Source organism: Centroberyx gerrardi, chromosome 4, assembly GCF_048128805.1.
Source record: "Centroberyx gerrardi isolate f3 chromosome 4, fCenGer3.hap1.cur.20231027, whole genome shotgun sequence".
NCBI lineage: Eukaryota > Metazoa > Chordata > Actinopteri > Beryciformes > Berycidae > Centroberyx > Centroberyx gerrardi.
This window is the reverse complement of record NC_136000.1, coordinates 16,786,354-16,810,155: the sequence shown is the minus strand read 5'-3', so window position 1 is coordinate 16,810,155 and position 23,802 is coordinate 16,786,354. Positions and strand designations below refer to the sequence as shown.

The window sequence follows — 23,802 nt, the reverse complement described above, 5'->3', positions numbered from 1 at the left end:
AAATAGAAACCGATGTGAAAAATTTAACTTAAAAACAAATACACTGTAGGACCACCTAGAAGGGAGGAAAGCAGTATTTCATGGCATTTGTTTTGTTGTTTTGTGTTTGAGTGACTGTTTGAGGATAATAGGGAACTGGATGATGGCCTGAAACAGTGAGGAACAGATGTGACAATCAAGGACACATCGTAACTACGTTAAAAAAAACAAAATACAAACACACACCATTCAATTTGTTGCTGTTGTTTATTATATATTGGATCCTTCAGTCAGGGCAGACCAAGCAGTGACCCTTCCAACAGTCAAAGATCAACGAAGTATACACTCACACACCACCCACAGCCCTGTCCCAAATTAGTCTCCCAACTCGCCTCCTGTGAGCCTCTGAAGTTAACAGCGCTGAACCCCGGACCTCTGGGGGAACTTCTCCATCTATCTGCGATGGCCCATTAGGGCATACTGTGCAATTATATCCGAGTTTGACATTGATGCCCTTACAGAAAAGAGGCTGCTCTACAGGTGATTTGGCGCCTAAAATGGAACAGGGCTCGCATCTCCTTCCAGCTATAGCCTAAAGAGCTTGGATCTGATGAGCTGTATTTGCACACGTTTATACATGTAATTTTACAGTAAAATAAGACTAAGACTGAACTGTATATTATTTGAGTATGTCCAAGAGAAGCTAATTAATTTCATTTCTAGCTGCTTTCACGCACATATTCCAGTTAAGTAATTTATTGTCGTATTCATCATTTTAAGAACAATTAATACAGAAATCACAAGCACAACATAGGGAAAAAAAATATCAGTACAAAGTCAATATTTCCAAAGCAAAGGTGAACAGTCCTGTACCCTGGCTGCTATAGTGGAGTTGCATCTTAGATTGAGAGAGAAGCTTGAACTCCGAGAGTTATACCAGGCTAACGTCTCATTACTCCTCCTATCCGCAGTGCTGCTACATACGTACTTGGAGACACAGGCACTCTACCACTCAAACACATCAAACACACACACAGCCATCTGAACTGGTGCTCAAGAAGTTGATCAGTAGGCCCATGAGAGGAGGATTGTGGGATGGACAGCGAGAATTCATGTGAGAAGGGGTGTGGGACAGAGGGTAGTGCAAGGAGAATGGTCTAGCCCTTGACGGGTGAGGGTTCGAGATCTTGAACATAACATTTGAATGCTCTTTTTCCTACCCAAGATGCTGTGAAAAACACATGCGGGTGGGTTGAAAGGGTGGGGGCGGGGGTGGTGGCACACAATTCATTTAAAGCCACACCCCAAGGTGCCATCATCAGCTAGAGAAGCCCTGCCCAGTCAGCTAGCTGCCATGGCGAAAACCCCAGACACAAAGAAAGCCAGCAAAGACACACGCCCACAGTCAGTGCTCTCATTGATACACTCATTCTCACACAGACACACTTCATTTACACACAGTCACGCCTTAAAAACACAAATGGCTGAAGTTACAAAAGTCTGAAGTTAAGACGAACTGTAACACAGTCACATCTTCATCTGAAACATTTACTCCTTTGCTCCATTCTCAATGTCCATCTCATCGCCATTCTCTTTGCCTTCAGTCTTCACCTTCTCTGCCTCTTTCTGTTCGGCAGAAGAGAAAAGCAAGAGAAAGCAAATCAGCAACTCTTCACTTTTCATTTTATTTGTTTGCACTGTCAGTATAAACACATGGGGTCAGTATAAACACATGGTTATCCTGTCCCCTTATGGTTGATGTAGAGAACTAAGACAGTAATTCACCTTTGCATCCCGCTCTGCAAACTTCTGGAACATGTTGGCATACAGGCGCTTGTCCTTCTCATTTTGCTCTTTGATGTGTTTCTGACAAAGGACCACCTGGTAGGATATGCAGCAGGTGTCAGAAGACAATACCACTTAACTTCAGATATAATACAGGTACAACTACAGCCAACAGCTACAGATTACACTGGCTATCCAGATTTTTTTATTGCACTTAGGCCAGATTTATCTTCATTCCCAGATTGATTGAATATGGCTCAAGGCCAGCAGCGTTTTACCTGGCTCTTGGCTGCCTTGTTGGCAGGATACAGTTGAATGACTCGCTGGAAGTCGCCTCTTGCCCTGTCAAACTCCTTCATACCGAAAAGCGCCTCTCCCCTTCGGAACAGAGCCTTCTCATTGGATTCATCCAACTCCAGAGCCTACAATTATATACAGAGTGTAAAAATCAATGACTTGCTTAACTTACAGTATTCACCCACATAAATATACATCAACCCTATTGACACGGTTTCCAATCGTCAGGTATCGGATACCTGACGATTTATACTTTGTCCTGCTCCTCCGACGCACCTGGCGCATACGGTTGTGCAAAGATCACCTTTTTGTTTAATATCCTCAATGAAACACAGAATAAAAAGGCACTGCTCACTCCCAACACCCCGTCCCCTGTGGAAGCAAAATGGCATTCCTCTGACAAAAAGTTGTTTAAGGGAAATGAAGGGACAATTTTTCACTTTTGCATGACAAATCGTGCCATTTTCATCTGTCAGTGCCCCTGGGCATGGATGATCAGTGATCACTCATATTGTTAGCATAGCTAAAAGAGTTATAGTGTAGTTCATGCCATTGTTCTAATCATAATACAAGCTGCTTGCCTCCTAAATACTAAACAGAGTGACATAGTGATGAAATATAGAATTTAATCATCTCCCAGTGAGACTGAGTTCTCAGGTGAGTGTAAGGATAAACATTGGATACCTTGTCGCAGTTTTCCAGAGCTTGGGTTGGCTCCTGTAGTTTAAGGAAGCACATGGCCAGGTTCAGATGTGCGGCCAGTCGCAACGCTTTGGCTTTCTGCTCATCCTCTTCCGACAAACTAGATTCATGTTCCAGCCATGACACAATCCTTTTGTATTGCACCGACGCCTGCTTGTACTTTCCTTCCTAAACACATAAAATCATAAACAAGTGAAAACAAGCTCAGTGTTAGTTACACATTGCCACCTGGGGGCTATTAGGCAGGTCATGGTTTATAAACGGTCATGTTACACAGCTGATGATTAATGTGTATTGTGAGCATTACAGTGTGCAGACTATGTCATTGACTTCATTTGTAAACATGAAATAATTAGACAGTTGATAACATTTAAGTGTCATGTGTGACAGGAGTTTCAAGTGTATTTTGTGATGGTATCCCAGTGCTACTAGACAGCAGAATTTGACTGTAAGGAATAATTCCAGATGCCAGATCTACAACAGCAAATAAACCCTAACCCTAACCAATAAAATGCTGGGAGACAGCTAACCAGCTAGACTGGTTAGATATGGCAGTGGCGGTGAGAACTGGGGATAAATATTTATCGGAATAATGTGTATTTTGAGTGACTGTAGCATGGTAAAGTGACAAGTGCTACAGTTAAAAGGACAATTTCAGTGCGATTGGAATTTTTTTTTTGCTTCTTTTTATGTTTTCTATCCCTGTGAAGTTAATTCTGACTGTTTTTACATGCATGCACCACAATGAAAGATATTTTTTAATCAGTTTTGCCCTACCTCTCTGGTTTATACACTCCCATTTAATTCCAAATTACTAAAAAACAACTCCAGAGACTTCTAATTCAGGCAGTAAATGTAGTCCATCACAGTGAAGAAGCCAATATTTTGCGCATGCGCTTTTCAACAAGGACCCCTTAGTGGCAAGCATCAACAACGTGATCTAAAAAAATCCTTTTGTATTATTGCCTGCTGTTTAAATACATCCCTACATACCTTAAAGTACTGTGTTCCCTTCTCCTTGACAATGCCGCTCTGTTCCAGTTTCTCTGCTGTGTTCATCTCCCATGACTCCTTAGCCTAAAGGAAAATTGCTTCAGTCACTTCTTAGCAGGGGACAATTGGTCAACTAAAATAAAGTTGTGTTTGCCTTCATGATTATAGTGCACCTTCTCAAAGGCTGCCAGTTTGATCCTGTACTGCAGTGTGGCTCCACCAGGAATGTTGTACTTTGTGTTTCCTGCATTTCCAAAGCCGTACCTACAAAACAAAGACACTTGGCATTAGTTATCAGTAATGTGAGAAATAACTGATTATCTGTTGAATATACACTTGGACCAAGTTTGCTTGTATATTCTACAGAAGAACTGAACACTCAGTAGGTGAAAGTTTTTCTTTTTTTAAAATAAAAAATGTGTCACAACATGCATTACAATCATTGGGATGTACGTTAATCATGTGTTAATTATTTACATACATTCAATTCCACATACTTGATTCTGTATGGAGGCCATCAGTGAATGTTTACATTTTGCAATACTGTTTCTTGAAAGGTTAAAGGTAAATTCTGGTTATTTTCAGCTTGGGCCTTATTTTCCTAGTTAATTTCTTCACTTACTTAACTGTAGAGCTTTATGTACCTCTAGTTTGCAGGGAGCACTGCTCTCTAATACACACCCAGAGGGCCAAAGCAAACTCCAACATTCGAACCCAAAAAGCGATTAAAATGCGTCCTTTCAACACTGTAACACTCACATTGCAGTGGGACCTGCCTCTATGCAATTATCAGTTGCCTGAATCTTGGATTCACCATTCATGTACTCTGATGCTGCATTGATGTCATATGGAATTTTCCATAAATACTAACTACTGACTGGGAAAATACATTAATGTTAACCTCCCAGTTGACATTAATGATATCTCCCACCTGGCATGACTAATTGCAGAAGCGTGTCAACATAAGCAGTAAATGTAACTGGGAATCCACCGATGTCGGCAGTCCAAGGTATTAAAAATCAAACTGACAAGTTATATTTACACTAGTATAATCAACCATACTTACAAAAGCAAGAAATATCTGCTGTAATAAATTTGTGGTTGATTTTAAATTCATAAAGACAAATGATTTGGGATGCAGGTGTTCCTATGAGTAAATAAAGAATGCTTTCAAGCTGAAGCAATGAAATTTCAATTGTGTTGTGAATGCAGCAGAAGACCAGCAGCAAAGCAAACAAGAAAGTGTGTGAGCAACACTAAAAAGCATAAGATGAACTATTAAAACTGAAATCTTGTGATAATCTTTCACAGCTATTTAAAGACATGTAACTGCAGTGTGAGCATTACTGTGGATGTGTTTTAACCACTTTTTGGGTTTAACTGTTGGAGTTTGCATTTGCCTTCTGGGTGTGTATTGGAGAGCATCGTTCCCAGCAAACTGGAGGTACGTTAGGCTCTACAGTGAAGTTGGTAACACATTTTTGAACACAATCAGTCGTCATGATGCCAAAAACTAGGACAATAAAGCTCAGGTTGAAAATGACTGGAATTAGCTATCCTTTAAAAATGTTCACTGTAAATTTGGTAAATAACAGGTAAGCTTGAAGACAGCAAATATAAAATGAAAACATTATGAAGCTCTTATTTTACTGACTATTGGAACACATCTCTAAAACTACAAAGTAAATGTGTATACTGGTGCATGTAATCATACTTGGGCTTAATATTGAACAGAGACTCCTCTCCCTGCTCCATAGCCATGATAGATTTCTCCACTCCAGGTGGCAAGCCGAGATTCTCTCCATCTCCAATCTCAAACTTCATTTCTCTCTCGTCAAACACGCGGCCCTCACAGGTTCCCTCCACAGTAACTACAAAAGACAAACAAAAATGCTGGGGTTAGGCCCTGCAACAAACCAGACTCTTGGCCTTGCCAAAAACCTGTTGCATAGATTGACAGCTGTAGGCAGGTGATGCAAATTCCAACTGCCAGTCAAACTGAATCCAATTACTTTGTGCAGAATGCCAGTAAAGACCCTTTAAAAGTGATCAGCCCTCTATATCTGAGCCCCAAGACTGGCAGCCTTACATTAATTTACCTTCATAAATGTGAAAATGTCTCTCATGTCAACTATGTAATAGCTGTGTCTTGATGCAGTTACCTTCAACAGCAGCTCCTTCATTGGGCTTGGAGTATCCCTGGCCTTTGGTGATCATGCGACGGATAATTCCTCCATCCTCATCTTCAGTTACGTCCTCCCCTCTGAATTCAAACAGCTCCACCTACAGATGTGCAGACATTAAATTTAATATCCAGAGATAAATTTAAGATCACATTAATTAAGATCAAATCTAGAATTCAACCACAAACCCAAGACTAAGGTTCAAGGTATAGAAAGGACTATCAAATTAAGCTGGGATCAGTCAGTCTCACCTGGAAAACGAGTGTGGCGTTGGGAGGTATCTTGGGTGGGCTGCCTGCAGATCCATAAGCGTACTCTGGCTTACAGATAAGCTGGCTCAACTCCCCCACTTTCATTGTGGCTACACCAATGTCCCATGCCTTTATCACCTGACCTAAACACACAGAAGAACACGATGGCATTACACTGGCTATACAACTATAACAGGTGAATGTTTATGTGTGTGTGGTAGATATGAACCAACCTTTGCCCAACTCGAAGGAAAACTTCTCTCCTCTGTCTCTACTTGAGTCAAACGGAGTACCATCCAGCAGTGTGCCCACATAATGTACAAACACTTTATCCCCTGTCATAGGCAGCTCTGTGCCCGTGCCTTCCCTTTTCACCAACTGGAAAAAGACACACACACAGCAAAAGAATAAGAAAGGAAGAGTGGGGTTAGGCAACAACGATGAATCCTCACTTCAACAGACCATGAGAAGCTGGCTTCACAGTCATACACCCATTCTGTAGTCTGTTGTGGATGATAGTGTGAGATTCCCAATTTCTCCATTGTATATTACATTTAAGTTTACAGTGTATCATGCAAAACAATGATTAATGTCTGTGTCTTGTGTCTGGATGTGTGTGTGTTTGAGTATTCAATGCGCCCATCATTTGTTCCTCCTCCAGACCCTTCTAGAAATGTGGCCAGTTATTGATAGCAATATGATAGCTACCTAGTAGCTTCCCTGGCTGATACCTAACGTCAACTGATACACCAATAGGGCACGCGTGGCTTGTTGAATGTGTGACATTTGCTATGAGAACAATATTAAAAAACTGAATGAACACGTGTTGACATTACTGAAGCTAGCAAACATTAGTTGCTTGTATTGGCACTGCAAGCTTTAGCATAGCTAACGTCAGCTAACGTTAGCTTAGCCATAACAGGCCAACGACAAGCACCCAGCTAACCAATCAGCTAGCTGGCTGAAGAGTTAAGACTTCACAGCTCTGTTTGAATGATGGATTTACCTTTAAAACACCCCCATCTTTTTTCGGCGTGATATCCTCTCCCTCCATTGGGATGCTGTGTTGTCCTTCACTGGTCTGTTCCTCTGCAGTCATTGTCGTGTTGTGGTGGACCAAACCCCCTTCCTCCTACTCTGACCTGCGCCACAAATCAAAGCAAACTAACGCTGGCTAACCGTACTGGTTGGCAGCTACCTCTTGCTGCACGCCAAGTGTAAGCAACCGTCAGCTAACAGCACACGGACTAACTAACGTTAGCTACCAAACAACAGGCTGTCTACTACTTGTGGATGGTATTGTAAAAATACACGTTACACGTTACGCTACGCTGTAATTCTGCAACTGTTGAGCACCAGTCACACGTCTATTTTAGCAGAGCTGTGAGCTTTTAATGTGGTTGCAAAGGGGTCCACGTTGCTATGCTGCTACTTCTCAATCTGGCATCTAATAACCGCTTGAAGGAAGGGCAGAGAACTTTCCAGACATGACGGGAGGAACCAAGGGGGATGAGCCGAGCTTGGTTGCGTTACCTATAGTGTTACAGCGTGCCCCGCAAAGGCGGTGCACAGGCGATGAGTGCAACACAGTACATCACATACACACTTGCGCTGACAAACCACGCCACATTGATTAAGTTAAATTAAATAATTCAGCGTATAACTAGTGCAAGATATGGTCTACTAATCAAATAGAAAAAGACGTCATACACGTTTGTAGCCCCTTTCACAGGACCATCCGGTGATTGAAAACACGCACTCCGTGCTTCATCTTGCTTGCTATTGGTCAGATTCTAGGTCCACTGCCGTCTGTTGGCGCGCTCATCGAACAGCCTTGAGTTAAAAATTACATTATAAACGAAGGGTGTTTTCATATCTACGAGTGAGTATATAGTTAATGTTAAAGGTGGCTGTAATGATCACCAGTAGTTAAAAGATTTAAACTAATGTTACGAAACTGCTTTGTTTTACGTTGCATGAATTCGAGAGATTAGTTTTCAGTGAAGTTAGCTTATCCGCTAGCTATGTCTATGACAGGTCTAGCGTTTATAATATAGTGTATGTTGCTAACGTTAACGCGTATTTGAAGGCTGTTTAGCTAATCAAGGTTAGCTTGTAACTGATATTACTGTCGCACAAACAACCTGTGCGCTGTTCATAGCACCAAGGGGCCATCTTCATGATGACCACATTTGAACTGAAATGTTTGATCTAATATTTTACTGTAACCCAAGTACTGTGTTATCTCCTAGGGGCATTCACCAGGATGGAGAATGGCAGCCCCCGATTTCCATTTCCATACCAGCCCTATACCATCCAGGAGCAGTTTATGCAATCCCTGTATTGTGCACTTGAGCAGGGCAAAGTCGGCATCTTTGAGAGTCCCACTGGAACGGTGTGTGTGTATGTTTGGATATATGGCTGTTTGTGTGTGTGTGTGTGTGTGTGTGTGTGTGGGGACATGAGAGAGAGATTACCGTGGAATTTGTTAGATTGAAGCAATAAAAATTCCTTATGTGTTTTAAACATGTGTACCCTCTACCCCAGGGCAAGTCTCTGAGTCTGATATGTGGAGCGCTGAGCTGGCTGAGGGACTATGAGGAGAAGAGGAGACAGGAGACAGCTGCTCTGCTGCAAGGAGGAGAAGCAGTCCTTTCCACCTCTACCTCTCTCCCCTCCCCTGCTACTCAGTCCTCCACTAGCTGCTCCTCGGCAGAGCCTGACTGGATCACTGACTTTGTGCAGAAGAAGGCAGAGCGCGACCTGGTGTCCAAGCTTAAGGTAAGAGTTTGTGTTTGGAGGTTTCAGATGTGACCTCCATATGGATCTCTGAGAATGCTTCACCTCCGTAGCTTCCCTGTGGAGGGACTTTAAATATCAGTGGGTGCTTTTGTGTTTGTGTGTGTATGTGCGTGTCAGGACGACGAACTGAAAAGGAAGAAGAGGGAGGAACGATTGGAAATGATCAGAAACAATGTTCAACTTAAGTATGCAATGAAAAGAAAGGTAAGAGGTCTTGCACATTACCATTTAATGAAGAGCCCACATTCTGTGAATTTATTGTATGAAATATTATTTTGTGTTCATGTCACTCTGGATACGAGTCTCAGGTATATGACTGAATGATTGAATTCAAGTGTGTGTGTGTGTGTGTGTGTGTGTGTTTGTAGAGCACTGAAGACGATGAGGCATTCAAGTTGCTCCAGCTCAGTAAAGAGGGTCCGGTGGAGGCATCAGGAGATCCCGAGGAGGAGGAGCTTATCATCGCAGAATATGAGAGTGATGATGAATCCAAGACCAAGAGCAAGTAAGGACAGCCAATTACAACTACATCAAAGTTAACTGTCATAGTAAGGAATGGAAATCGACAGAGTATGACAACTTGGTGTATTTCCTCACATCAACAGATTCAGTGGTGCTGAGGATGATGAAGATGATGACCTGGTTGAAGAACATGTTACAAAGGTGTGTGTGTGTGAGAGAGATGTCACACAGTAGCCCAAATTTGACTCCCTGTAAGAATGAGTGTCACACTGATACCAAGCCCAATAATAATGTGTGTCAAACGTTACCCTGAGGTAAAACTGCGTACGTATGCATTTTATCAGATTTACTACTGCAGTCGCACTCACTCCCAGCTGGCCCAGTTTGTCCACGAGGTTCAAAAGAGCCCCTTCAGCAAGGACATTAGCCTGGTCACACTGGGCTCACGGCAGGTATGTGTACACACATGCATCTACATTTCAACCCTTCTCACACAGAGATACATACTCTACAGTGGACTGGAAGTATTATTGATATTCAGTCAGTCTCCCTTGCTGAGTACAGTAAATCATAAGTTTGTGTACTTTGTAGAATCTATGTATCAATGAGGAGGTGCTTCGCCTGGGCAGCGCCCAGCGCATTAACGACCGCTGCATGGAGCTGCAGAAAAACAAACATGGTGAGAACTACTCACACACACTGGCTCCAGAAATACTTATTGAAATGTATTCCCCAGCTAACTAGGAGCTTGTACTGTATCTTACTGGAAATTGATTCGACATGATTTTCTTACGTTTTCTTGAAATTTGTAATGCTTATATAGTGCTGCCTGTCCTTCCATCCCATAGAGAAGCAGCATCAGGAGGAGAGTGTGAAGCGTAAGCGGGGCCCGGCGAAGAGTGTGTGTCCCTACGTTGGGGCTACAGCGCTGCAGCAGCTGAGGGATGAAGTGCTGGGGACAGTCCACGACATAGAGCACCTGCTCAGTCTGGGCAGGGAAATGCACGCCTGTCCTTATTACGGCACACGCCTCGCCATTCCCCCTGCACAGGTAACACAGTGTGCACACATCATCCACTGATCTACTTCCTCTTTCTATTATATTCTTCTATCACCTTTTAGAATAATACATTGCACTGTTTGTCTTGTATTGTCCATGCTTGCACTTTTGTTTTTTTGCACTTGTGATAGGTGGAGTGACAATAAAGATGAATTGAATTGAAAACGTACAGTATGCTGTCCACTTACTGTAGGTGTCTTTTTCAAGTGTATGTAATGTCAATGTCATTTGTATGGTGTGTGTTTGTATCTGTGTAGCTGGTGGTGTTGCCTTATCAGATGGTACTTCATGAAGCTACAAGACGGGCATCAGGGATCCAGCTGAAGGGACAGGTAGGGTTGGGTCTTGTATGGATTTGATCAGTTCTGATTCTAATCATAGATTTGTTTCCTTAGCAATCCTCAGTACTACTTGGCATCAAAATCTTATGAAAAAAAGTATTGTTTCTGATAAAATACCCCAGTAAAATTGATATACTGTTCATCTTAAGTAGGTCTAAAAAGTGGCAAAATCAGGGTGTGCAGCAGTGATATTTCTGAACAAAAATGTAACCACATGACCTGTATAATAGCAGGAGTGGGGAAATTTAAATCCTCTAGGTGCCTATTGATTCTGCCATATTTTTTAGCAGATCCAACAATTAGAATTTGAATGGATTTTTGATGGTGTAGTAGTGAGTTGATGGTCTGAGTGTTTTTTAAATCATTTTTTTTACAGGTACTGATCATAGACGAAGCTCACAATCTCAGTGACACACTCTCCTGTATACACAGCTCAGAGCTCACAGGAGCACAGGTAAACACATTCACACATATACACATTATCTAGATTTAAAATCCAGGTAATGTGGTTCTTGTATGTGATTTGAAGTTAATGTTCCTTGTGATATGCTAAAAATCGGATCTCCTTTCTACAGCTTTGCCGTGCCCATTCTCAGCTCACTCAGTATTCTGACCGCTACAGGTGAGATTGCACAGACACACACACATGCACTCATCCACTAAATAAATGTAGTCTTAACTCCCCTCCTGACTCTTGGTGCTTATGTGTCTGCAACATCAGGAGCAGGCTGAAGGCAAAGAACCTCATGTACATCAAACAGATTCTGTTTGCGGTTGAGGGGCTTGTCCGGGCGCTGGGAGGTGAGTGTGTTTGGGCTCAAATGAGTTTTTTTGTTGATTATTGCCAGTCGGCACATTGTTAGGGCTGGAAATCGCTGAACAGCGCTGTTGACTTTATGACAGTTCTGCTCATGGTGTATGTGTTATTCCTGCAGGTAAGGTGGGGCAGAATCCACAGAGCCAGACTACACAGCCAGGTCAGCGCACACACACACACACACACACACACACACACATACACACGTAAGCTGAATTTGATAACCAGTAATATCTCTTTCCCCTCAGGAACAGAACTGCTTACCATTAATAACTTTCTCTTCAAGGCCCAGATCGACAATATCAACTTGTTCAAGGTAGTTGACAGTATTATCGTGCCATAATAATCACTCTGTTACTGCGACTACATATCCCAACCACATATTTCTCTCTGCCTCTTTCTCTGCTTCTCATTCTCACTAAAGTTACAGAGATACTTTGAGAAGAGCATGGTTAGCAGAAAAGTAAGTGGCGTGTATGTTTGTGTGTATTATCTGATGTATTCCTCATAGTGAATAAATATGGTTATGTGTGATATACTGTAAAATGAAATGTGTAATACCCGTGGCTTCTTTCCGCAGCTGTGTGGCTTCATGGAGAAGTACGCAGGTACAGGTGTGAATCCACACACTCATACCAGCTCAAACAAAGAGAACCGACGCACAGAGGGCTTAAACCGCTACCTCCAAACACTGCAGAGCAGCCAGAGCGCTGCACCAGGTCAGTGCACTGTTAGGACACTGTGTGTTGCACAAGTGATTTGGAGGAACAAAAGGTCTTTCCATCACCCGCATATTTCAAAGCATATTTTGGAGACACGCGTCATCACTGGAGACTTGTTTGGCATTATAATAACCATCAAATTGTTTATTCAAAATAATGAGATCATGCTCAAAAAAAATCAGGACAGCTTACAAAGCTTAATTTCAGCCCCTAGAGACATTGTGGCTGTCACAAAACTGAATAAAAAATTGTAAGATAACCTGAAATTCCTATTCCTTTTGAATAGACAGTTTGCATAAAGACTATGTACCGACTAGTCCAAGCAGACTGGCCTACAGTACCTACAAATTAACTGTCAAAATGGTTCAAATCTCTGATGATCTGTGATGAGTGTCTCCAGTTTTTGCACAGACACAGACACAGATTGTGCGGATTGGGCTTGCTTACACAGACATTACTGTTCACTATCCTCCATATCCTAGACCCACATTGTAGAATTTAACAGTAAACAAGACATTGCTTATTTAGATTTAGCAATCCTCTGTTTCCTTGTGTGCAGTTTCTTCAGCAGACCAGCAGGGGTCTGCAGAGGCGGAGAAGGTGCTATCTGCATCTCCCATGATGCAGGTGGAGGGTTTCCTCATGGCTCTCACCAACAGCAATACTGACGGCAGGGTGGTGGTGCACAGACAAGGTACCAATAATATACACACACACACACTTACAGGACAATAATGAAATCTGAGTGCTTCAGTGTGCTTTTTCATGTTTTGTGTGTAGGCACTTTGTCAGAGAGCAGCGTCAAGTTCCTGCTGTTGAATCCAGCGGTCCACTTCGCCCAGGTGCTGAAGGAGTGCAGAGCGGTCATCATCGCGGGAGGAACCATGCAGCCTGTGAGTTATTTTAGTCCACCAAAAATAAACTGAGCTCTTGCCGTGTGTCAATTTTACAATTCTAAAAGATGTGTATGTAGGTTTCTGACTTCAAACAAGAGCTGCTGTTTTCCGCCGGGGTGGGAGAGGAGCGTATCGCTGAGTTTTCCTGTGGTGAGTGGCCCACTTAATAAGACTGCAATAGTTTGTGGAGTTCGACTTTCTGTGTATTTCTAATGTACCGTCTTGATGACTCCTTTATCAATATTTCTGTCTGTGGGAAATTTTGAAAGATGATGGGATGCTTGACAAAACCTTATTTATAAATGATGTTTTTGAAGAATAAGTACAGCCTAATTTCCAACTGAAATTATGATATTGATACTGATATACTTTTTAAAAAAATATGAAATCCTTTCCATAAAAATGTGTTGACTGTATTCCTTGCTGTGTATCCATCTGTCTGATATGTCTGTCTGTAGGCCATGTAATTCCTCCGGAGAACATCCTTCCCATCATCCTGTGCAGCGGTCCATCTGGTCAAGAGCTGGATTTTACTTTCCAGAATAGAGACACTCCACGCATGGTAACACATATACACTTTGTATTTTCTTACAGTTAAGAACCAAGAACCTGTAATATTATGGGATATAGCATTATTTTCACTGCAGCATCGTAATAAATGTGTGTCTGTTGGTTGACAGATGGATGAGACAGGCCGCATTCTCTCCAACATTTGCAACGTGGTACCAGGCGGCGTCGTGTGCTTCTTTCCTTCTTATGAATACTCAAGGCGGATCGTTTCCCACTGGGAGGCCAGCGGGGCTCTTGCTCGTCTGGCTAATAAAAAGAAGGTACATGAGTTCTTTGTGTGACAGATCTCAGAAGGCCTTAACTTCTTAAGCAGGCCTTAACCTAAAGGTGGCAGGGTTTCGTCGTGGTTAAAGAGAATTTCCCTACGGGGATCAGTAAAGTCCAACATTATAATTATAAATGGATCCTGTGTTTCATATGGAGCTAGATCTTCTCTCTCTTCTCAGTGCGATATAATTGTATACTTGTCTCTTCAGATCTTCCAGGAGCCAAAGAAGGCCAACCAGGTGGAGCAGGTGCTGAGCGAGTTCTCCCGTTGCATCCAGGTGAAACTGGCACTGATGACACTCACATTTGCCCTCATCACATAGCATTATTAACAGGTTCATCAGGATCTATTGTCTTTACCGCTGCCACGCTCTTATTATTCCCCCCCCCCCCCCCCCCCCCCCCCCCCCCGTCTCTTTCATTTTGTTAGAGGTGTGCTGCGGACGGCGGCGGACTCTCAGGGGCGTTGCTGTTCTCTGTGGTTGGAGGAAAGATGAGCGAGGGCATCAATTTCTCAGATGACCTGGGCAGGTATGTGTAATATTCCTGGCACCTGGACGGAAGCAGCAGCTATACATCAAATATACTGTATAATACTTTATGTTCTGCTCTGTGTGCCTTCCTGCATGTGATGACAGGTGTGTAGTGATGGTGGGAATGCCGTATCCCAACATCAAGTCTCCGGAGCTGCAGGAAAAGATGTCCTACCTGGACAAACACCTGGTGAGACAGTCTTGCGTCCATACTGCGTCTCCCAGTAGGCTCTTTGATCTCCACTGATTCCAAAAAACATTGCAAGACAAATGCTGGAGTAGGGAAATGTTGAGATGCAGCCCCTCCTTGTCTCTCATCTCTGTTGTCTGCGTTTCAGCCTCACAGTGGAGGGAGGAGCGCCGGCCAAGCACTAATAGAAAACCTCTGCATGAAGGCTGTCAATCAATCCATAGGTAATGAAGAAAAATATCAGTGATATTAGACATAGTACTAATTCATGGTATGCCCGTTTATTCCATAGGTGGTAAGATACTATGACTGGTATTTACTCTGTATTTCACTTCATCTGTCCAAAGGGAGAGCGATCCGTCACCGTGGCGACTATGCCTCCATTGTGTTGTGTGACAGACGTTACTCTCGACCTGCTACAATCTCCAAACTTCCCAACTGGATCAAAGCTCGAACTAGTGCACACACAACTTTCGGCCCTGCTTTCGCTGCCTTGCGGAAGGTGAGGAGCAAGTGCACTTATGTACACACACACACACACAAATCACTATATCTGAGAAAAATGCATATTATGACTAGAAACAATGTGTCCATATCTTCTTCTCTCTCAGTTCTTCATGGATAAGAAACAGAAGCAGCTGCAGGCATAGTTTGACTCCCAAGGGGATCGGCTGACGTTTTTCAAGTTCTCAACTTTCCAAGTTCAAGAGAGGACAAAGGCCTGGGTTAGGAGAAACTTTGGGAAAACCCAGTGGAACAGCAGTCGCTCAGTGCAACATCAGCAACCCAAGAAATGTAATCTGTTCTGATTAAAAAATTACTGGACAATGATTTGGGAGCATCTGAGTGCTGTTGTAATATAAGTTATCTCAAGATTGCCACTGCCACTTTATGTTTAGATATGGTGTTTTTCAATATACTGTAATTACAGCCTTGAATATTGTGCATGAGATCCTTCATGGATTTGCAGAGTTTGCCAAGGGGTTAGCCGTCAGACCTCCGAGTGGTCCTAGCAGTCTGGAGTTCAGCAGCCAACCGGGGAGGCAGTTTTTCAGGATTTCATGTTTTCTTTTCCAGCTTCTGTTCATTTCTAATGATTTCCATTATTTTCCTGTTGTCCTGGTCAAATCCATGGTCCAGATGTTTGGGATTTAACCACAGAGAATGATGGACATATGGCTTTGGAAGGCACACTGCAGACAAAGAGATATACACGAGGCTAAGGCAACCTCATTTGAGTCAATTCTATCAATCTTGGACTGTATTCAAATTCTGTTTGGTAGATGTTGGAGAAAAAAGTGTGTGCTTTACCATTTTCCAAAGTATACTGAAATGATTTACTGGAGAAGGCACTACACAGAATGCAGACACAGTACTTGAGTAGGCATCCATTTGACTGATTTACCCTTGAAGAGATTTTAATATTAACAATTCAATATTAGATATTACATAATGCAAATATTACTTATTTAAAATCCATTTATTTTATGGAAAGACATTAGGCAAGTGGTTTCTTTCTTTCAGAGTATTACGGTGGATCTATGTTTAATTCTTAATGAGTGAAGTATTCTAAAATGTTATTCGCTTGATTAATTTTATGAAAAAATAAGACATTTGTATTACAATGAATATGCTCTCAATAACTTGTTTATCATTTTTGTTTGAGTCATGTTTTGGTCAAGTGCTGAGACAGACCACTGCTCTCATATACAAGTGATTAGTTCCACATAAAGCCAGGAGGTGGACACTTAACGCTGCATTTTATATTTTCAGACTGCACATAGGAGAGCCTGAGGTGGGCAATCAACTTAAGGCATTATTAGGCCGACCATTGCCCATTTTACACTGATAAAGCCTCTGTTAGGAGCCGAAGGAGTGATCACCTTTTATGAAACAGGGTTGTGATGGATTATATTTGAGCGATCTGAGGACACGAAGTCCCTTGAACACAAAATTGATCCCTGGCAGCCTCGAATGCTTTAAGAGTTATCAGTGCTTAGTGTTCATTTGTTCTGACTGGCTGGCTTCCATTGTGTCACGCTTCCCAGTCGTCGTCGTCCTCTGCTGTCGGCTGCGGGGCAGGGAGTGGTGGGATGACATCCGACATCCGGGCAAATGCGCCGCTGGTGCCAGCAGGAGCATCACCCGACTCTCCACCTGCTGGACCCTTTCCAGAGATGCCTGGAGAGAGAACAGACCGCAATATGTATGCAAACCCAATCACCGGCATCAGTATTCTTACTCTAACTTGCCTTTCCTCACCTTTCCTGCGCATGGCCAGCTTATTAAAGAGATCCGACATAAAGTCTCCACCACTGGATGCCGCTCCCACCGCTGAAAAAGAGACAAAGGCCGGCAGTTAGAAAGTATAAAATATGTGAACAAGTTGTACTTTTCAATTGGGGCAGAGGATCCATTTCTCAAATTCCTGAGACCTATGCTTCGAAGTAGAGTGCGTAATTACAACAAGGCCGTTAGTATAGTTAGTCAGTAGAAGCAGCCCAGATGTATAGCAGCTCTCCCCAAAAGTGAAATGTTAGGCTGTGACCTTAGCCAGCCGACCGGAAATCATGAGGAGGATACACTGTCAGTAGAAGGTCAGACACTTTAAAAACAGACTGTAACCAAGTCAGCCTTTTAATGAAGGTGGCATTTATGAAACAAAGGTCATAGAGCCATGGGCTGTTCTTGGGACTGTGATTATAACCAGAGCGCCTGTGGCTCCATGTGAGATGTGTACACAAAAGCTAACACACTGACATGGGTGAATGCAAACTATGGACCGGTCACGCTCCGCTTTGATTGCATGTTTCTCTCATCAATGTTAAAAGCTGCATCGTGTGCCAGTTAATAAAACATGAGCGAAGCCACATCCCCACTCAAACACTCTGTCACCTTGCTCTTGCTCTTTCTGCTTCTTCTTCTCCATTTTGCGTTCTTTAACGTTGCGTAACTGGGCTTTGCCGATGCCTCCGGCGTTGCGGATGGACTCCAGGAGGCTGGCGCGGCCGTCTGACGGCTCAACCACCTCGCTGGGAGCGCCAGACACAGGGCCTGCAGTGAGGGGAGACAGTGTGTTGATGTTCTGGGCTTTCACCCATCAATAGATGTCACTGGTGGGATCCGCACACCGGGTCCTGGGGTTTATTCTGAATTTTGTGTGTGTGACGTACCTGAGCTTGCCGCTCGAGAGACGTCTGCTGGGCTGTCTGCAGGGGGAGGGGGTGGAGGGGGTGGAGGAGGGGGAGCTCCTAGAGGGGTGGTGGGAGTGAGGGCAGGCTCAGGAGGGGGAGGAGGGGGAGGTGGGGGAGGAGGTGGAGCTGCAGGTTGGAATTGAGATCCTGAAACAAAAAGAGAAGAAATCTGTGCATCAAGAAACACAGTATCAACCAAAACCACAATAAGATAGTGACAGGTGTGTGTGTGTCTGTACCAGGCCCGTTGCTCTCCTCTAAGTCCCCAGAGAAGGAGGGCAGCTCGGGGATGTTGTGTGTGGGTCCTGAGGGGGCGAACCCGGGTCCCAAGTCGGCACTGTAGGACAGGTCATCTGCGATGCCTGGCAGGTCAGGCAGGTAGGACGGCACATCTATCTCGGGCACCTGGCCCAGGTCTGGCACATAGAAATAACTCTCTGCTGTCTGTTGGAGGGTGGCGAGGGTTACGAAAAATATTATCAAGATTGATCATTAAATCAGAATTTATCATCACCAATTCTGCTTGTATAAAAATTCCATTAACAGCGACAATATTAACTTCTATTGATAAAGCTTTTTGAGGTGAGAGAGGGTGTTTGAGGTACCTGTCTCTCCAGTTGCTCTCTCTTCGTAATGGACAATGGAGCGTCAAACGGTTTCTCCTCTTTTTCCGTCTCTAGAGTGTTGTGTGTTTTCGTCACTGCTCCCGCAAGAGGATCCAGGAACACATACTTCTTATATCTGCAGACACACAAACCAAAAGGAATGAAGAACATTGAAATGTAGCCTTAGTGTTAATAGTTAGTGTCTGTGTGTGTATGTGTGGTGTGGACTCACAGGTTCTCTGTCGTATTAAAGAGCAGCAGGGAGCTGACAGAGGAGATGTTGCGGGGCAGACTGCCCAGTCCCTCCTCCGTCTCGTCCTCAGATCTCTTCTTATTGCTCACACACACTGGGAAATACAGCAGCTTCTCCTGAAAGGAAGACAGACAGATATGGAAGGAGATGAAGACGTGTCACATGTCACCTAAATCTTGAATAATGCAAATCATAAATGCCACGCGCGTGCACACGCACTGCAATACCGAATTATGGTTGGGGACAGTGCTGCTGGGGGTTTCTTGAATAATGTATTCCTGCACCAGAGAAAATTGCCAGCAGTGTTTTCATTTTTCTCTCTCTATGACACGCACACACACACACACAAAACAACACACTTGCAAGCCCGAGCACACACAGCAGAAAATATGCTAGTTTCTGTAAAGTTTCCTAAGATGGGGAAGGGAAGACTGTGGTGTTCAAAATAAATAATGCAGGAACTTGCTGCTGAGCTGAGGCATGCGTGCACACACACAAAGGCGCTCTCTGAAAAGAAACAAACACACTTTTACAGCCTATTCCTCTCACTAAGGCCCAGTGACAGACACACACACCATGTGCCGTCCTACACACTGAATGTACAGTATGTGACTGATCCAACTGCACATCTGACTGATGCGTGGCCAATCCTGCGTCTGTGGACCTGACTGTGACTGTCAAGACTTTTAACCAGGGAAAGGACGTCTCTGTTGTCTATGGATACGAAACACTGTATTTATCTACATACAAAATCTACATAACGGATAAGTCTATGTTGTTTTCACCTGCTACTGTAGATTGTCTGTGATTGAGCTATTATAAGGCACTGCAATGATGACAATAATATGCTTTAAGATCAATAGCAGCTTCAGAAGACACAGTCATGATAATTACAGCTGTCTTTGCCCAGAGTGCATGCAATGGGATATTGACAGTTTCGATCAAGCATCATATTTGGGGTAAAAATGGCAAGCTGGTAAAAAGGAGGATTGATTGATCCTTCTGCTCTGCTCTGACACATCTTCTGACCTGTGAAATAACCTGCTCTGACCCAATAAATGTTCTGCGCAAAATAAAGCTGGAAAATTGCCGTTACGGGCAATGTAGCATTTGATTAACTGGGTGCCAGTTGGTTATTTAACTCATGGTGTGGAAAATTGAGACTAACATGGATGAAATAATATCTGAGCTGTTTGAGCTATAGCTGGCTCATAATAGGCAAAAATGAAAGGACTTGCTGCTAATCATAACTGAACACCTGCTTATCTAAAAAAAACCTCTACGCTTAGCTAGCAAAAATAACTAAATTACATATATAGTAGGAAATATACCAGCACTCTGCAAATACCAACAGTAACAAAATAACAAGTTAACCCCTAACATGAAATTTTGTTGAAGGAGATAAAAGAGTGTAAGTGGAAACTAACCATGCCTCTATTTATCCCTGTTCTGCACCAGCACTTCTAACAGTAAGCTGTACAAAGAGGGCTTAACACCATTAGGTCGTGATCAGACTGCCTTGACCAACGTGCTATCACACATTTTCCTTCTAATTTCTATTATTCAGAGCTCTATTGCATGCATCTCAAGCTTCAGAAGCATTGTTCTACAACACTTAGCACTTAAGAGCCTAAAGCATTTCAACTATAGCTGCTAAAGTGCTGCGCTTCTACTGGGTTTTTAACAATACATGTTGCACTATCAAAAAGCCCAGCGAAATCACCGACTTTAGTGTGAATGCGTTTATCCCACCTGCAAGGCCTTGTCATCGAGGGGCCGGAGTTTGTTCTGTATTCTGTAGCGGGGGCGAGTGTGTGAGGAAGGGTCTGTGGCCCCTCTGAAGATAGATGAGTAGTCCTGAAGTCGATCTGGGGCTGGGTACTTGGCACTGGAGAATACCTACATACACACACACACACACACACACACATATGCTACTATAGCTGACAAACACAGGGCTATTTTTTTCCCCATTAATGTTTATTATCTTGTCACCTTATTGGGTCTCTACTGCATATCATGGATGCAACATGTAAAATTGCCTTCAAAAGTTGAGGTGCTGTGTGTTACCTTGGTGGCCTTCTTACTGCCTTTGATCTTGTCGACGCGGGCCTGGGCCAGTCTGATCCGGTCAGTGACGGTCTGCAGCTGCCGGCGGTTCTTCTCCACGCTCTCAGACACTCTGGAAACAGCACACGTAAACACACACACATCCACGCAGAGGAAAATATATGTCTGAGACCATATGCAGGAATGTGGATCCTGCTCACAGTGCGTTAGCTTACATATGATGTATGAAATTGATTTTAAATCTTCCCTGTAGTCACAGTAAGAAGCATCTCATGTATAAACCATGGCACACTCATGCTTCATATTGCTCTGAACTTGTTGTTTTTTATTGTAGTTTAAATACAACAGCGTTCCTACCTCTAGCTGGTGTGTATACAGTATGTGTGTGTGTATGTTGGACTTGCCTACTGAATATGTCTGTAGAGATGGTCTCTAAGTAGAGTAATGCATCTGCTATCTGGTGAATAGCCTCCTCTCTCCTCAGGTCTGGCTGGATGAGAGGCACTGAGTACACCTGGCCCTCCAGGCAGTGCTTCTGGGTCATCCTGAAAAAAACACAGGAACAAACCAGAACAATGACTGGGACAAATGACTGGGACAAAGGCTCCACATTGCCGAATCAAGGTATGATCTGCCTGAAATGAGAGTGAAACTGTCCAAGTGTGGCTATTCGAATGGTTTTACAGTTTCAATGTACTCATTCATAGTAATGTTTGACCACAATATTTTGATAATGCCATTTATAGCCAGCATCGTTAATTTGAAGAGTCTCTCTCTCTCTCTCTCTCTCACACACACACACACACACACACACGCGCACATACACACACACACTTCTCGAGCTCATCTGACTCTCACATGACAATGCTGGAACATACGAACCGCAAGCTAAATTAGTAACTGTCATTCTTCGTGAAATTTGGTGCGTATACTTTAAAAGTTAAGCTACAAGTTAAGGACACAACGTGTCAAATCCTTTCGCTTTCCCAATTAATATTACCATCCATGCTAAAGAAACGTCCGTCGTAAACCTTGCTTGCACTTTCTAACCGGGGCAACCAACCCTGGCGAATCACATAATGATATTGCTAACCTATTTGCTCGATAATAAAGGTCTTACCTGACCATGGGAAATGTCTAATGTTAGCGGTTGCAGATATATTTGGGGGAAGCTGTCAGAACTAGCGACCTAGCTGCTTGCAAAACAAACAGCTACTCTGGTGAAAAACGACCGTCTACTTCCGCCTTCCCCTGGCACGTGACCACCCTCAAATTAAATGCTGCGTTCCCGTGCTATAGGAAATATCTGTTACCACTTGAGCGCACTACGACCTCACGAAGTGCTTCTTGTTTGTAAACACTGGGAGGTGCGCGTGCAATAAAATTCGCGTGCTCACTGTCTTTTCACATGAGAAACTGAAAACACGTGTACTTTGTAAGTTGCCATCGTTTTTCCAATGGAAGTATAATGTAAGTGCGTCCAATTAGCTTCCTGGGAATTACTATCTTGGTATTATCCTTTTTTTCATCTTTGCGAAGATACCGTTACATTTAGCAAGTTTTACAACATATGCTACCATATTTATCGCTGACAGGCTAATATAGTAGCTTAACAACTTAGCAACTTTACCGAAAGGCACTGAAGCCAACGGTAAAGTGATGTAGGCTATAGCCTACAACAAAATGTGGCAAATTAATTAAAATTTAATTAAACACGCGTGATGCGGGTTTGTTTTTTCTCATTCTGCCGCTGCATCAGAAATGAGCTCTGACTTCTAAATGAAAACAACAGCCACAAAAACTACTTTTGTCACAGGGTCCATTTTGGTATCATTTCGGACCAAAAACTATTGAATGCGGACTGTCGTATAGCGCTTGAAGGCAGCAAAAAGTAGCCTACACTACACTGCCACTGCAGGAGCAACACAAATACAAAGTCAATCAGTATCGACTGAGACAGTATGGCATTTTAAAAAGGACGATGTCCTTGTCACTTTTAACTGACCTCGACACTGTGTGCAGGCCATGGACTCAGATGTTGACCCTCCCCCTCCCACTCCCCCGTGTAGGCTATAGAGTGCGTGCTTGCGCAGGCGTTTTCCCTTGACTGTGCGTAATGACGCATCCATCCTACAGCGCCTCTCCTCCCCTCCTCCTTCCTGTCACATCTGGATCTGGGTCCTCTCATCAGCACCACTCACACTCAGCGCAGCGGGAGAGAGAGAGAGGGAGACGACCGGAGAACAGGAGGTTCGGTCGGTGTTGCCTCGTCAACAACCGAGCAGAATTAAGGAGAGGAGCGAGAGCGAAAAGGGCATCTCACTTTTCTCGTCTGCACTCACGCTGCACTCACGGATTTGTACATCTCCCCTCTCCTCTCCTCTCCTCTCCTCTCCTCTCCTCTCATCTCCTCTCCGTCCGTCAGTCTAATAGCCCTGCATCTTTTCCTTTTCTCCCCTCCTCCTTCTCTTGGGTATGGCGAGCTCCAGCCTGCTGGAAAACCCGGTGCAGGCGATTCTGTACCTGCGGGAGCTCACCACCATCGTCCAGAACCAGCAGAGTCTGATCCAGACCCAGCGCTCCCGGATAGAAGAGCTGGACCGGCGAGTGGACGAGCTGATCGGGGAGAACAGGCACCTGCGGGACGCCAGAGGACAACAGCAGCATCCTTACCATCATCATCATCACCATCATCATCCCCCCGACCCCAGCTACCTTCATCATCACCACCCGCAGGACCCCCAGCTCAAGACGGCAGAGTCTCTGCCGGACCATGCCCCTCCACCGGCACAGGTCGAGACGGCTCCGGCCCAGACCCAGCTCCAGCCGT

General features: G+C 43.7%; 4 protein-coding genes across 4 annotated transcripts in view; 2 read left to right on the top strand and 2 right to left on the bottom strand.

Annotated features, from left to right (window-relative positions):
- Positions 1 to 227: 227 nt before the first annotated feature.
- Positions 228 to 7,636, bottom strand: fkbp4 (FKBP prolyl isomerase 4). The gene is made up of 11 exons (XM_071927250.2): positions 7,197 to 7,636; positions 6,424 to 6,568; positions 6,191 to 6,333; positions 5,919 to 6,039; positions 5,471 to 5,627; positions 3,930 to 4,020; positions 3,757 to 3,840; positions 2,746 to 2,931; positions 2,043 to 2,186; positions 1,765 to 1,860; positions 228 to 1,605 (listed from the first exon to the last, which is right to left on the bottom strand). Exons 1-11 carry the CDS (start codon positions 7,287 to 7,289, stop codon positions 1,528 to 1,530), a joined length of 1,338 nt encoding a protein of 445 aa, XP_071783351.1. The 5' UTR covers positions 7,290 to 7,636; the 3' UTR covers positions 228 to 1,527.
- An 820-nt stretch (positions 7,637 to 8,456) lies between these two features.
- ddx11 (DEAD/H (Asp-Glu-Ala-Asp/His) box helicase 11) lies at positions 8,457 to 15,805 on the top strand. Its single transcript, XM_071927236.2, has 28 exons — positions 8,457 to 8,585; positions 8,738 to 8,971; positions 9,110 to 9,196; positions 9,361 to 9,497; positions 9,598 to 9,655; positions 9,799 to 9,906; positions 10,046 to 10,133; positions 10,303 to 10,505; positions 10,772 to 10,846; positions 11,232 to 11,309; positions 11,431 to 11,477; positions 11,577 to 11,656; positions 11,791 to 11,832; positions 11,921 to 11,988; positions 12,097 to 12,135; positions 12,253 to 12,391; positions 12,954 to 13,088; positions 13,175 to 13,287; positions 13,368 to 13,440; positions 13,749 to 13,852; positions 13,971 to 14,120; positions 14,337 to 14,405; positions 14,558 to 14,658; positions 14,766 to 14,850; positions 14,999 to 15,074; positions 15,198 to 15,352; positions 15,462 to 15,645; positions 15,698 to 15,805. Exons 1-27 carry the CDS (start codon positions 8,457 to 8,459, stop codon positions 15,498 to 15,500), a joined length of 2,712 nt encoding a protein of 903 aa, XP_071783337.1. The 3' UTR covers positions 15,501 to 15,645; positions 15,698 to 15,805.
- Positions 15,806 to 16,338: 533 nt separating this feature from the next.
- wash1 (WAS protein family homolog 1) lies at positions 16,339 to 22,205 on the bottom strand. Its single transcript, XM_071927238.2, has 11 exons — positions 22,093 to 22,205; positions 21,377 to 21,517; positions 20,973 to 21,084; positions 20,655 to 20,801; positions 18,882 to 19,018; positions 18,650 to 18,785; positions 18,284 to 18,488; positions 18,024 to 18,191; positions 17,746 to 17,904; positions 17,113 to 17,184; positions 16,339 to 17,031 (listed from the first exon to the last, which is right to left on the bottom strand). The coding sequence occupies exons 1-11, from the start codon at positions 22,098 to 22,100 to the stop codon at positions 16,886 to 16,888; spliced, it is 1,431 nt and encodes a 476-aa protein (XP_071783339.1). The 5' UTR covers positions 22,101 to 22,205; the 3' UTR covers positions 16,339 to 16,885.
- A 1,242-nt stretch (positions 22,206 to 23,447) lies between these two features.
- iqsec3b (IQ motif and Sec7 domain ArfGEF 3b) overlaps positions 23,448 to 23,802 on the top strand; it is a 22,239-nt gene continuing 21,884 nt past the window's right edge. The window contains exon 1 of the mRNA XM_071927235.2: positions 23,448 to 23,802. This exon is cut by the window's right edge and continues 175 nt beyond it. Coding sequence (XP_071783336.1) covers positions 23,448 to 23,802 — 355 coding nt within the window.

Excerpts from the sequence above, each read along its gene's own strand:
- fkbp4 (XM_071927250.2), bottom strand. The coding sequence starts at position 7,289 with ATGACTGCAGAGGAACAGACCAGTGAAGGACAACACAGCATCCCAATG. Across the intron at positions 6,334-6,423 it reads TTCCTTCGAGTTGGGCAAAG|GTCAGGTGATAAAGGCATGG; the intron begins GTTGGTTCATAT and ends CTGTGTGTTTAG. Across the intron at positions 1,606-1,764 it reads TTGCAGAGCGGGATGCAAAG|AAAGAGGCAGAGAAGGTGAA; the intron begins GTGAATTACTGT and ends TCTGCCGAACAG.
- ddx11 (XM_071927236.2), top strand. The coding sequence starts at position 8,457 with ATGGAGAATGGCAGCCCCCGATTTCCATTTCCATACCAGCCCTATACC. Across the intron at positions 10,847-11,231 it reads GGATCCAGCTGAAGGGACAG|GTACTGATCATAGACGAAGC; the intron begins GTAGGGTTGGGT and ends TTTTTTTTACAG. Across the intron at positions 13,089-13,174 it reads GGTGGTGGTGCACAGACAAG|GCACTTTGTCAGAGAGCAGC; the intron begins GTACCAATAATA and ends TTTTGTGTGTAG.
- wash1 (XM_071927238.2), bottom strand. Across the intron at positions 18,786-18,881 it reads TTTAATACGACAGAGAACCT|ATATAAGAAGTATGTGTTCC; the intron begins GTGAGTCCACAC and ends GTGTGTCTGCAG. Across the intron at positions 18,489-18,649 it reads GAGAGCAACTGGAGAGACAG|ACAGCAGAGAGTTATTTCTA; the intron begins GTACCTCAAACA and ends ACCCTCCAACAG.